The 11907-nt window shown below is 40.1% G+C and overlaps 1 protein-coding gene across 1 annotated transcript; it reads left to right on the top strand.

Moving 5' to 3' along the window:
- Window positions 1–294: 294 nt before the first annotated feature.
- Window positions 295–6842, top strand: LOC308291046 (eosinophil peroxidase-like; the record flags this gene model as incomplete). Its single annotated transcript, XM_080732962.1, has 13 exons — window positions 295–358; window positions 533–620; window positions 1002–1177; window positions 1409–1496; window positions 1731–1854; window positions 1960–2166; window positions 2295–2655; window positions 2854–3014; window positions 3438–3690; window positions 3834–4004; window positions 4364–4601; window positions 4847–5087; window positions 6717–6842. 13 exons carry the CDS (start codon window positions 295–297, stop codon window positions 6840–6842), a joined length of 2298 nt encoding a protein of 765 aa, XP_080589088.1.
- Between the last annotated feature and the right edge of the window lie 5065 nt (window positions 6843–11907).

Below are 11907 nucleotides of genomic sequence, written 5' to 3'. Positions count from 1 at the left end.
AGAGAAGGAACTACAATTGGGCTACAACATGGGGGGGGGGGGGGTGAGGCCCTTTTCTGACTATAAGTAGTGGTAGTGGTAGTGGTATGGGTTAGTGGTGTAGGGCCAGTGATCTATAGACGCTAAAGCAACCTCCTATTTTGGATTACTCAGAGGACCATCAGCACAGGTAAGGGGTTCATTATTATATGTTTCTTTCTGAAATTCTTTGCAAAGATTTTAAAATGACCTATTGTAGGCTATAATTTACTCTCTATGAAATAGACTGATATTTTTTCCCTCATCATTTCAGAGATGAGTCTCTTCATCTTTTTTACACTGGGCATGTGCTTCATGCTCAGCCACTGCTCTCCATCAGGTATACTATTTTACTAAATGAAAAACTCCTGCATGATTTCATGAAGTTATATTATATTCATTGTATAGCTGCTCAACATAGTTTGGTCATTATTTGCATGGATGTTACAAACCCTGGAAATGTCCATGGTATGGAACTAAAGACGTGACTAATTATCTTTCTGGTGGTTTACAGGGCAACATTTGGGCAGCCTATACTTTCAAGATGCTTTTGAGGAGGCAAAGACAATTGTGGATGAAGCCTACAAGTACTCCAGAGAAGAGTGAGTTAATGAATCAACCTACTACATACAGTACTGTAGCCTACAGTTCACTAAACAACTGAATAATGCTTACAACCCAATTATTCTGCTGCTTCACAGAAACAGTAAGAATCAGTAAGAAATCTTGTTTTAATGGCTTGTGTAACGCCAAGACTTTGAGCCCATGCAGGAAGAGACACTAAAGCCAATGATCCACTAATTAGCCTATAGGGAATCATCCCTGGCTGGGGGAGATATTATTTATTTGGGTAGAGGCTCTGAGCTAATCTAGCCTACTACACTTGAACAACAAATGAAAACAAAAATGGAGGACAGGAGGATATTTAGATCTCTGTAGGACATGATTCATTCATTAATCATTACTACCAATTTTCTTTCAAGGAGCCTGCGCAGGGTGCGTAGGGAGAACGTTAGCCCCTCTGACATTCTTCGGCTCATGAAGCAACCACGTGGAGATGCCCGCCAAGCAGTGCGATCTGCAGACTACATGGCCCAAACCATCAGACTGCTGCACGACAAGGTCCACCATGTGCACAAACGCTCACTGAATGCAACAGGTCAGCTGAGATTTCAACACAAGTTACACATTCCACACAATTTATACCCAAAAAGTGCAAAATACTGTAGCAGATCTGTAAGCTCACAATGTATAGCATTATGTAGTATTGTGAGGCATTTTTGGTGCACAACTCCATTATATGACAACTTAAAGTAGGCTCACAAAAAATGTTTATTCTTTTCAGATCTTCTCTCTCCTGAGCAGCTGACGATGCTCTCTGAAATAACAGGATGTTCTGCTCGAGTGCGTAACCCGCAATGTCGCACCATCCAAAACGTGAACACGTTTCGCACAGCCACAAGCCTCTGCAACAACTTGTAAGTCATGCATTTGATACATTACACCGCTGAGCCTAATTAGGCTATATTTAGCCATCAAGATGAATAATTCTGCTTTTATTATATGAAGAAACATTTACAGATTTGATGATTGAGCACCATATATTTTCAAGACAACAATTTAATTGTAGAAATGTATCTTTCATGCATTTGAAAAGATAAGTTTGTGAATTTAAATCACTAAATGCATGACATACATGTTTATTCTTTTAGGAGGAACCCCCGTTATGGAGCCTCCAACACCCCATTCGCCCGTGTGCTCCCTGCTCAATACGATGATGGAGTCTTCCTAACAAGAGGCTCCAAGAACAGGATCAACAATGTTGTCCTCCCACTGGTACGTATATCACTCTAGGCTACTGTATGTAGTGTATGATGCATGAGATATCAGGATATCTTCAATAAATTACTTTGTAAACATAACAATTCTGCTCCTCTTTAGGTGAGAGAGGTTTCCAACAGGATTCTAAGCACACTTGATAGAAACGTGGTCAGTGACAGAGAGAACACCCTCATGACAACCTTTTTTGGCCAGTGGAACGATCATGATCTTAGCTTCACACCTTTCTCCCCGAGCATTCGTTCCTTCAGCAATGGTGTTGACTGTGAAGAGAGCTGTGAACATGAAGAGCCCTGCATCCCCATTGTGGTTGGTGTCCTTTTTCTAGCCTTTCTGCATTTGGGCATGCCATTAAACTAATACTTAGCTCAGCTATTTTCACTATTTGTCAAAGTACAAAGGGCTCAAGTGGTTAATCTATGCTTTCCAATGAACAGTTCCCCAGAAACGACCCTCGTCGCCCCTTTCCCCGGGAAGGTTGCCTGCCTTCCTTCAGATCGGCACCTGCTTGTGGAACGGGAACTTCAGCCTTCAATTTTGGAGGTGAACCAAACAGGAGAGAGCAGATCAATACTCTGACAGCCTTCCTTGACCTGGGCCAAGTATATGGGTCTGAGGAGCAGCTAGCAACTCGCCTCCGTGACTTAACAAATGACTTGGGCTTGCTGCGCGTCAATCCAACCAGAAGTTGTGGCCGTGAACTGCTTCCCTTCGACACTATGAATGCAAACATGTGTGCCACACGCAGAAACATCACCAGGGACCGAAATGCAAGAGAGGTGCCCTGTTTCATTGCAGGTTAGTGTGAGCTCTGTTGGTTTCTGAGGCTGAGATTAAATTATTTGAATCTGATGAAGAATGAAGAATGCTATTGATACACCGTTTTAAAGCCCACCTGACCACGCAAAATAATGCAAACATCAAATCATAGTATTTGATATATTGATGAGAGGAAGTGATTGATATTTGATCATTGTCTGTTTTGCTATTTTTCAGGTGATAGCCGTGTGAATGAAAACTTTTACCTGACATCAATTCACACACTATTTATGCGTGAACACAACCGTTTGGCCCGTGCACTGAGGAGAATTAACCCCCACTGGGATGGTGAGAGGCTCTACCAAGAGGCTCGCAAGATCAATGGTGCCTACACACAGGTAACATGACCGTTGCAACATATGAACTCATATTTAGTTAGGCCATAGGGAAATGCGGGTGTAGAATGAAACTCAGGAGTGGTACAGGTACATAGTAAGAGTATGTAACCAAATCAAGATACATAAGCTTAGATTCTGGCACTAGATGTCTGCCTACCAGATCTCTGAATGAATGAATATTAAATGTTCAGTCTATTAATAAATGATGATGGATGAGAGGGGTCCTCCAGGATAGCATTCAGCTCCCTACTCATCCTCCCCTCCATAATCATCTACAGACAAATGTAGAAACAAGAGACCTACTGAAACTGAGAACTACAGTTGAGACAGATAGATAGATACAGTATATTCATCCAGACACTCACTGTTCCTCCACATGACATGACTGACTGACTGACAGCAAAATATTTCAATATCTTCTAGGTGTTTGTGTTCCGGGACTACCTGCTACATATTCTTGGTCCCAACGAAATCAGAAAGCTTGGCTGTTACCCTGGCTACAGCCCTAATGTAGACCCCAGCATTACTAACGTGTTTGCTACAGCAGCATACCGCTTTGCACACAATACCCTCCAGCCTGTCTTGCCCCGTCTGGATGCAAACTACAGAGAGGCTAAAGTCCGCAATGTCCCATTGTTCCTGGCCTTCTTCACTCCCTGGAGAATTGTTTTTGAAGGTACAGTACTATCATTCAGTGAAGACCAGTGCACTATACATGAAGGCAAGACTTGAAAATTTGAAAATATATATAGACTATGTAAGACAATTTTGAAATATGTTTTGTAACAAGACTTTTTTGTTTTACATTGGTTTTCTCAGGTGGCATTGACCCGGTGCTCCGTGGCATGATTAGCTCGCCAGCTAAACTGAACACTCAGGATAACATGATGGTGACTGCTGTGAGGGACCAGCTTTTCAAATTGATCATGGACGTAGCGTTGGACCTGGGTGCCCTCAACATGGCTAGAGGACGTGACCATGGCCTTCCTGGTACGTGATAACCATCTTTCTACCTGGTGTCCAAATTTCATTATAACCCTATGCAACATTTCAAACATTTTCAAAATGTTTAAAATACGTATATAAAAAATCTGACTGGGGGGGGGGGATAAGAGATCTACAAGCTTTCTTTGCAAGGCATGAACTTGTAGATCATCCATTTTCACCAAAAGCTGCAGGATTCTCACCGAAATATTTCACTTATATTTGCCACATGACTACATACAACAAAGTATAAATTAGATTCTAGTTAGCCTTGTTATACAGTACTGCTTGGTTAAATCCTAAGTCCAAATTCCTCATCATTGTTTTATCAAAATCCATAACAATTTTCTTTGTTTACCAACCAGGTTACAATGCCTGGCGCAGGGCTTGTGGTCTCTCTCAACCTCGAAATGAGTATCAGCTTGGTCAAGTTCTGGGGAATCGTAAGCTGGCTCGCAGTCTGATTCAGCTCTATGGCACACCTGCTAACATCGATGTCTGGCTCGGAGGTGTGGCTGAGCCTTTCGGCCGTGGTGCCCGCGTTGGTCCTCTGTTTGCCTGTCTCATTAGAAGACAGTTCCAGGCTATCCGTCAAGGAGACAGGTGAGTGATGTAGAAACACATAACACACGCACGCACGTACGCACGCACGCACGCACGCACGCGCACACACACACACACACACACACACACACACACACACACACACACACACACACACACACACAGTATGACACATACATACATACATACATACATACATACATTCATACATACATACATACATACATACATACATACATACATACATACATACATACATCTCACACCTTCTTTTCTATGCCCAGGTTGTGGTATGAGAATCCCGGAGTCTTCACTGCTGCACAGAGAAATGAACTGCGACGCGTCACCCTGGCCAGGATCATCTGTGACAACACTGGAATCCGCACTGTCCCTCAGGATGTCTTCACTGTGAGATCAAGGCTCGTCAACTGCAACAGCATCCCAAGGCTGAATCTGGAGAGATGGAGAGAGAGACCAGGCCAAGGAGACAATGATGATGAATTTGAAGGAGAGGGAGAAGGAGAGGTGAGACTCAGGTTTTGTTTATTGTATATTGTGTTATTTTGGTGCAGTTTCTTGACATCCACTTGATCAAGGCTATGGTTATTAATACTAACCATTTCACCCAAGCTTATATTTGATCAGCACCAGTCTCAAAAACACAATCTTCTAAATTGTGAGACAAAATAAGCTAAACATCCATTTTCTATCTTTGATATTAAGATTGAGACAGAAGATGCTTGGAATCAAGACGAAGAAGCCAACCACATGGACACAATGGACCCGGAGAACGAGCTTGTTGGACTTCAGGACAATGAAGTAATGATCAACTAATATACTTTCAATAGAGAGTCAGAAGTATGCATAGGCTCTGTGCATAACTGTAGTCCCAGGTTTCCATAAGGTTGCATTGTGTGTTTCCTGTTCTGTTCCGGTTCATTTCCCCATAGCTTCATCTGATTGGCTCAGCAGCAGATTTGAACTGGAAACACATTCAACCCTGTTGCCAAGCCAATCAAATGAACCATGTGTGAACATGAACCAGAACAGAACGGGTTTGCCAACTTCTGAAAACCTGATTCTACAGATAAGACTATAATTCCCCCCCATAATACAATTCTGCCGCGTGCCAAAATAGCTAACCTACAAGCTTCAAGCTAATCGTATCACGACTTACAGTATGTTTTAACCACGGGCAACAGCCGGCGACTCTGGGCGACGTCGTCCAAAAGATAAACTATTTTCACGTTTTTGGCCAAGGTTGCCTCATCACATGCTATCGCCAGTAGTTGCCAGTTCCCTTTGACAAATAACGCACTTTACAGAAAATAAGGTTTACAGAAAATAAGGTTGGCCATTGCCCGCTGTTGCCTGCTGTTAAAATCTCGCTGTCATTTTGAACATATTATCTAAAATGTGAGACAAAATAAGCTAAATATCTGTTTTTTATCTTTGATATTAAGATTGAGATAGAAGATGCATGGAATCAAGACGAAGATGCCAGCCAGGTGGACACAATGGATCCGGAGAACGAGCTTGTTAGAGAGATTTACCAGGAGCTTAATGAAGTAATCATCAACTAATATACATCTTGTTCAATAACAAGTCAGAAGTATGCATAGGCTCTGTGCATAACTGTAGTCCCAGGTTTCCATAAGGTTGCATATTATTATGTGTTTCCTGTTCTGTTTCGGTTCATTTCTCCATAGCTTCATCTGATTGGCTCAGCAGCAGATTTGAACTGGAAACGCATGTGAAGATCCGTTTCCAGTTCAAACCTGGTTCAACCCTGCTGCCAAGCCAATCAAATGAACAGAACAGAACGGGTTTGCCAGCTTCTGAAAACGTGAGTCTATAGATAAGACTATTATTATAGTTCCCCCCCATCATACAAAGCTGCCGTGTGCCTTAATAGCTAACTTACAAGCTTCCAAATGCATCGTGTCACGACTCATTGTTAGCATATTATCTTTCATATTGTCGTCAAGACATTGGTGCAATGTCTTGACAACCACTTGATCAAGGGTATTACCGGTATATTGTTAATACTAACAATTTCACCCAAGCTTATATTTGATCAGCACCAGTCTCAAAAATCTTCTAAATTGTGAGACAAAATAAGCTAAATATCCATTTTCTGTCTTTGATATTAAGATCGAGACAAAAGCTGCATGGAATCAAGATGAAGAAGCCAGCCAGGTGGACACAATGGACCCGGAGAACGAGCTTGTTGGGGAGGATTACCAGGCGCTGCAGGACAATGAAGTAATCATCAACTAATATACATCTTGATGGCCAATAACAAGTCAGAAGTATCCATAGGCTCTGTGCATAACTGTAGTCACAGGTTTCCATAAGGTTGCATTATCTGTTTCCTGTTCTGTTTCGGTTCATTTCCCCATAGCTCCATCTGATTGGCTCAGCAGCAGATTTGAACTGGAAAAGCATGTGAAGATCCGTTTCCATTTCAAACCTGGTTCAACCCTGCTGCCAAGCCAATCAAATGAACCATGTGTGAACATGAACCAGAACAGAACGGGTTTGCTAGCTTCTGAAAACCTGAGTCTACAGTCATGGAACAAGACTATTAGTTCCCCATCATACAACGCTGTCGCGTGCCAAAATAGCTGACCTACAAGCTGCCAATGCATCGTGTCATGACTGAATGTGAGCATATTATCTTACTGTGAGAGAACTTTCATCTATGCTTCTCCCTACTGTAGATCCCGCACATTATTTATCACACATTTAAAGGGGACAAGAAGTCATTATTAATATTAATTGCTTACCTTGTTTCTCCCTCTCCCCCTCTTTTCCTTTCTTTTTTTCTTTTTGAAGTCAACCCTTTCCAAGATATTAATTCAAATATTTACTTTTCCTTTTGCCTATCTCTCCCCTTCCCTTGTCTTTGTTTATTGTTTATTTTTTATTTATTTTTTATTTATGTGCCTGTCTGATGAAATATGAAGAGGCCAATGTTCCAAGTGGGAGGGAAAGGGAACGGGATTGCAGTTTTGAGTCGTTTGTAACGCATCGCATCAACTTAAACTATTCACATTTTCTCATATTTTTGATCTGTTGGGTGTGAAGCCTTGTTTCTGTCTATATCTTCGTCTGTACGTAGATATATTAAAAAATAAGCATGTACTGTATTTCTCCCTGCCTAAGAACACCCTCTATGCTCAAACATGATGTGGGTTCCATAATTGTTTTAGATTTTCTTGTAATAATTTAATTTATTTTACCAGTATTATATGAAAGAGCATATACTGTAATTATGAACAAATCTTATACCTATATGCATTGAATATATTGTGTATATTTCGTGATTTATGCTATTGCTTTTTGTTTTGTTTTACTGTAATCCTCAAAATCTGTTTAATTATGCATTCAACATTAAAAAGGTGAAACTAAGCAAACGTTGTATTGTTTTTTATCTGTCGGAGCATTATGAACTTTCGTCATATGGTTATTAAACTGTGCTGCCATAAACCTTTTTGACTATACATTGTAGATAAGTACAGTATTTTGCTTACTTGTTATCTTGGTAGTATATATCCTTCATTCCTTGCTCTCTTGGCTTTCAAATTCTTATCCCATTCACCACAGCTTTGGAGAGATAATTGATCACATATTGGACATCAAAGTCATCCCAATTCCGTTTTTAGATTTTTAACAACAGAGAATCCAAATCTGATCTATTCAGATATAGGGATGACACGTTTTGAAGCTTTGAAAACCCCTGCTTTAATGGCTTTAATGGTTTCCAGTGGAAATAAGCTTAGTCTTTTCATGGATCTCCTTTTAGTAGACCTTGTACCAGTGAACTGTACCGTCATGAAACTGTACCTTTTCCTATGCAAACTTCTAATAAAGTCTTCAATCAATCAATCAATGCTCTCGTGCCCTCCTCAGAGATCGCCCTTACTAGTGGAGATGTCTCCAAATCTAACAGGCGGATTCCAGGTTGTATCCAACTGATATTGGTGACCCCATTCTGTTTCATTAGCACCACCCTTCAGCCAGTTGCTATTTGGGCATACTGTATACAGTAGGAGCAACATGGGCTGCTAGCAGTGCTTTTATACTTTTTTAATGTAGGCTACATTTCTCCACAAAACTGCTACTGTATGTGATACATTCTCAGAGCATCAACCATCTCGCAGAGAATTCATGAAATGAAAACATTGTCTTACAGTAGCTGTAATTGTAGGAGTGCATCCCTACAATAGAAGGGTCTTACAGAATGGATCTCTGTATATTTAGGCAAGGATTTCTTATACAGTAGCAGCTAGCAATGATGATTCAGCTAGAGACTTATGTTGGGCTTCAAGTTTAATTTTTCTCTTATTCAAACACTTTAATAGTGCAGTGGTCACCCAGTGTTGATCTCTTTCTTACATGATGTGTCAGCAAATAGGTATGGAAGTCTATGGCATCCATATTTTGGGCACACCATGATAGGCGAACATTTGATCACTTAAAAAAATGGGGGATTAGGCCTAAGAAGTGGTTAACAAATAAAATGTAAATGTATGGGTCCTGTAGATGGGTTAGTTTTTTTACTATAGTCGTCCCACTCAAGTCTCCACACTCTTCTAAACGTGTCTTGCCGTGTCCCGGGAAAAGACACGCTGTGATTGGCCAGTACAGTCACTTTGATTGGCAATTCTCACCACAAAACATGATTTATGAGACTGTGGCGGCTTGTGGTGGGACAACCACGGCATGGATGTGTTTGTAATGACAACTAGTAACACATTCATGAAAGAAAACAACACATGGTGTAGAAGTGATAGGCTTTTTATGGGCTCAACTCTATGCTATGAGGGCTGCTGGGTAAACTGGACAACAGGGGCATTTCTGCCTAATAGACCCCATGGACAGTCATTTGGGATCTATATAAGTAGGAACATTAGCCTAGGTGTTACTTAGTGCAGAGTTGTCCTTAAACTGCTCTTGTTGTCTCACTGTCAATAGATTGTATTATTGTTCATTATATTCACTGTTGACTGACATATTAATATATTGTCGTTATCGGGCAGAAACCTCGTATCTCTAAGTTTCAAATGTGTACATTCTTTCGCAAAGCAAAGCCCTGCCTCATCATAGAGGGCCGTCGCACAAAAGTGGTGAAAACAGCAGATTGGCTGTTTTCACTAGTTTAAATAAAAATAATTAAATGATAAATGCAAAACGAACGGTTTTGAACATACAAGGTTTTCACCCGACAACGACAATATGATCCATTATACCTACTGTGTAGGCTGGCTGACACTTGTGGCGATCTGTCACTCTGCCACCGTTATTTTTAACTGTCACCGAACCTGTCACTCAAGTCACAACGCGCACACCCATGTTCACGCTCATCCACTCACCCGCATCATTACTGGAGTGAAGCCATCCGACTTTGCAAAACGGGAGGTGAAGTGAGCCGACGATCAAAGTTCGCTGCGCATCATGTAGTGTAATTACCGTAGGAGCTCGCTGGGGCTGTGACGAAAGCAGGCAATGGTCCTGAAAGATACATAACGTATCTTTTGAGTGTTTTATCAACACAAAGCAGCTCTACGGTTTACCCTATAACTCTATGGGTTTACCCAGAGGAAAGTAACTAATTATTTACTCAAGTACTTTTAATTTACCAGAGTAATTTTTTTTCTCAGCTTGTAGATCTGCTATTTTCAAACATTAGTAGGCCTATTTTTACTTTTTCTACTTTTACTTTTATTCCAATACTTTTGTACTTTTACTCAAGTACATTTTGATTTTTTACTTGTAACAGAGTATTTCTATATTGCAGTATTTATACTTTTACTCAAGTAATGAATGTGAGTACCACTGGTTTTACCTCATACTATAATCCAACAATAATAATAATAATAATAATTAATTGGCTAATCATTGACAGCAACTTAAAAAAAAGAAAAAGAAAAAAAAGAAAATCAGTGACCTCATTTTGATTGAATAGTCATGATATTTGAATATTCATGATATTTGACATCTATCTATCTATCTATCTATCTATCTATCTATCTATCTATCTATCTATCTAACCATTACGGCCAAGACCCTTGAAAATGAATGCTGTCCTTTGCCGCAGCGTGATTCACACTTGCAAGGGAATTCCGTCCTTGTCCCTTTTATGCACATATATGAAGTACCCTGGTGTCATAAATATTAAGCCCAAATCTGGGAATGCCCATATGGACTTATTGTGTCAATCTCATGTGGTCTATGACATCAGACATCTATGATGTGAGACATCAGTCATCTCCATATTTAGGAAAATATGGCCAGATTTTGGCCAACTTAAACAACCAACCAGGCATTGGCTGTCTGTCTGTCTGTCTGTCTGTCTGTCTGTCTGTCTGTCTGTCTGTCTGTCTGTCTGTCTGTCTGTCTGTCTGTCTGTCTGTCTGTCATATATTACTTAGACAATTTCTCTGAAAATAAAATAAAAAAAGACTCCACAATAGGTTTGTTCACAATTCCAATTGGAATCAATTCACATTATCCAACTGTACATGTGATAACAATTTTTTAAGGTTTTATTGTAGAAAGTGCCTACAGGTAATATAGTAATAATATAGTAATATAGACTTTCTATGGAAAACTTCCTTCATAGGTTTGTTCACCATTCCAATTGGTATCAACTAACAATGTCCCACTCTACCTCTGACAATAGTTTTGTAAGGTTTTACAGTAGAAAAGTGGAGAAATATAGCTTCAAAGTGGCCTACAACGCATATATTACTTTGGCTATTTCTCTGGACTTTGAGCTTTAACCAAAACACTTCCTTCATAGGTTTGTTCACCATTCCAATTGGTATCAACTAACAATGTCCCACTCTACCTCTGATAATAGTTTTGTAAGGTTTTACAGTAGAAATGTGGAGTAATATAGCTCCAAAGTGGCCTACAACGCACATATTTTAGACACTTTCTCTGGACTTTGTGCATTAACCAAAAAACTTCCTTCATAGGTTTGTTCACCATTCCAATTGGTATCAAATAACAATGTCCCACTCTACCTCTGATAATAGTTTTGTAAGGTTTTACAGTAGAAAAGTGGAGAAATATAGCTTCAAAGTGGCCTACAACGCACATATTTTGGACACTTTCTCTGGACTTTGTGCATTAACCTAAAAACTTCCTTCATAGGTTTGTTCACCATTCCAATTGGAATCAACTAACAATGTCCCGCTCCACCTCTGATAATAGTTTTGTAAGGTTTTACAGTAGAAAAGTGGAGAAATATAGCTTCAAAGTGGCCTACAACGCACATATTTTAGACACTTTCTCTGGACTTTGTGCATTAACCAAAAAACTTCCTTCATAGGTT

Source organism: Nannobrachium achirus (genome assembly GCF_963921795.1).
Source record: "Nannobrachium achirus genome assembly, chromosome: 9".
In the NCBI taxonomy this organism is placed as follows: Eukaryota; Metazoa; Chordata; class Actinopteri; order Myctophiformes; family Myctophidae; genus Nannobrachium; species Nannobrachium achirus.
This window is presented reverse-complemented; position numbering and strand designations above follow the sequence as displayed.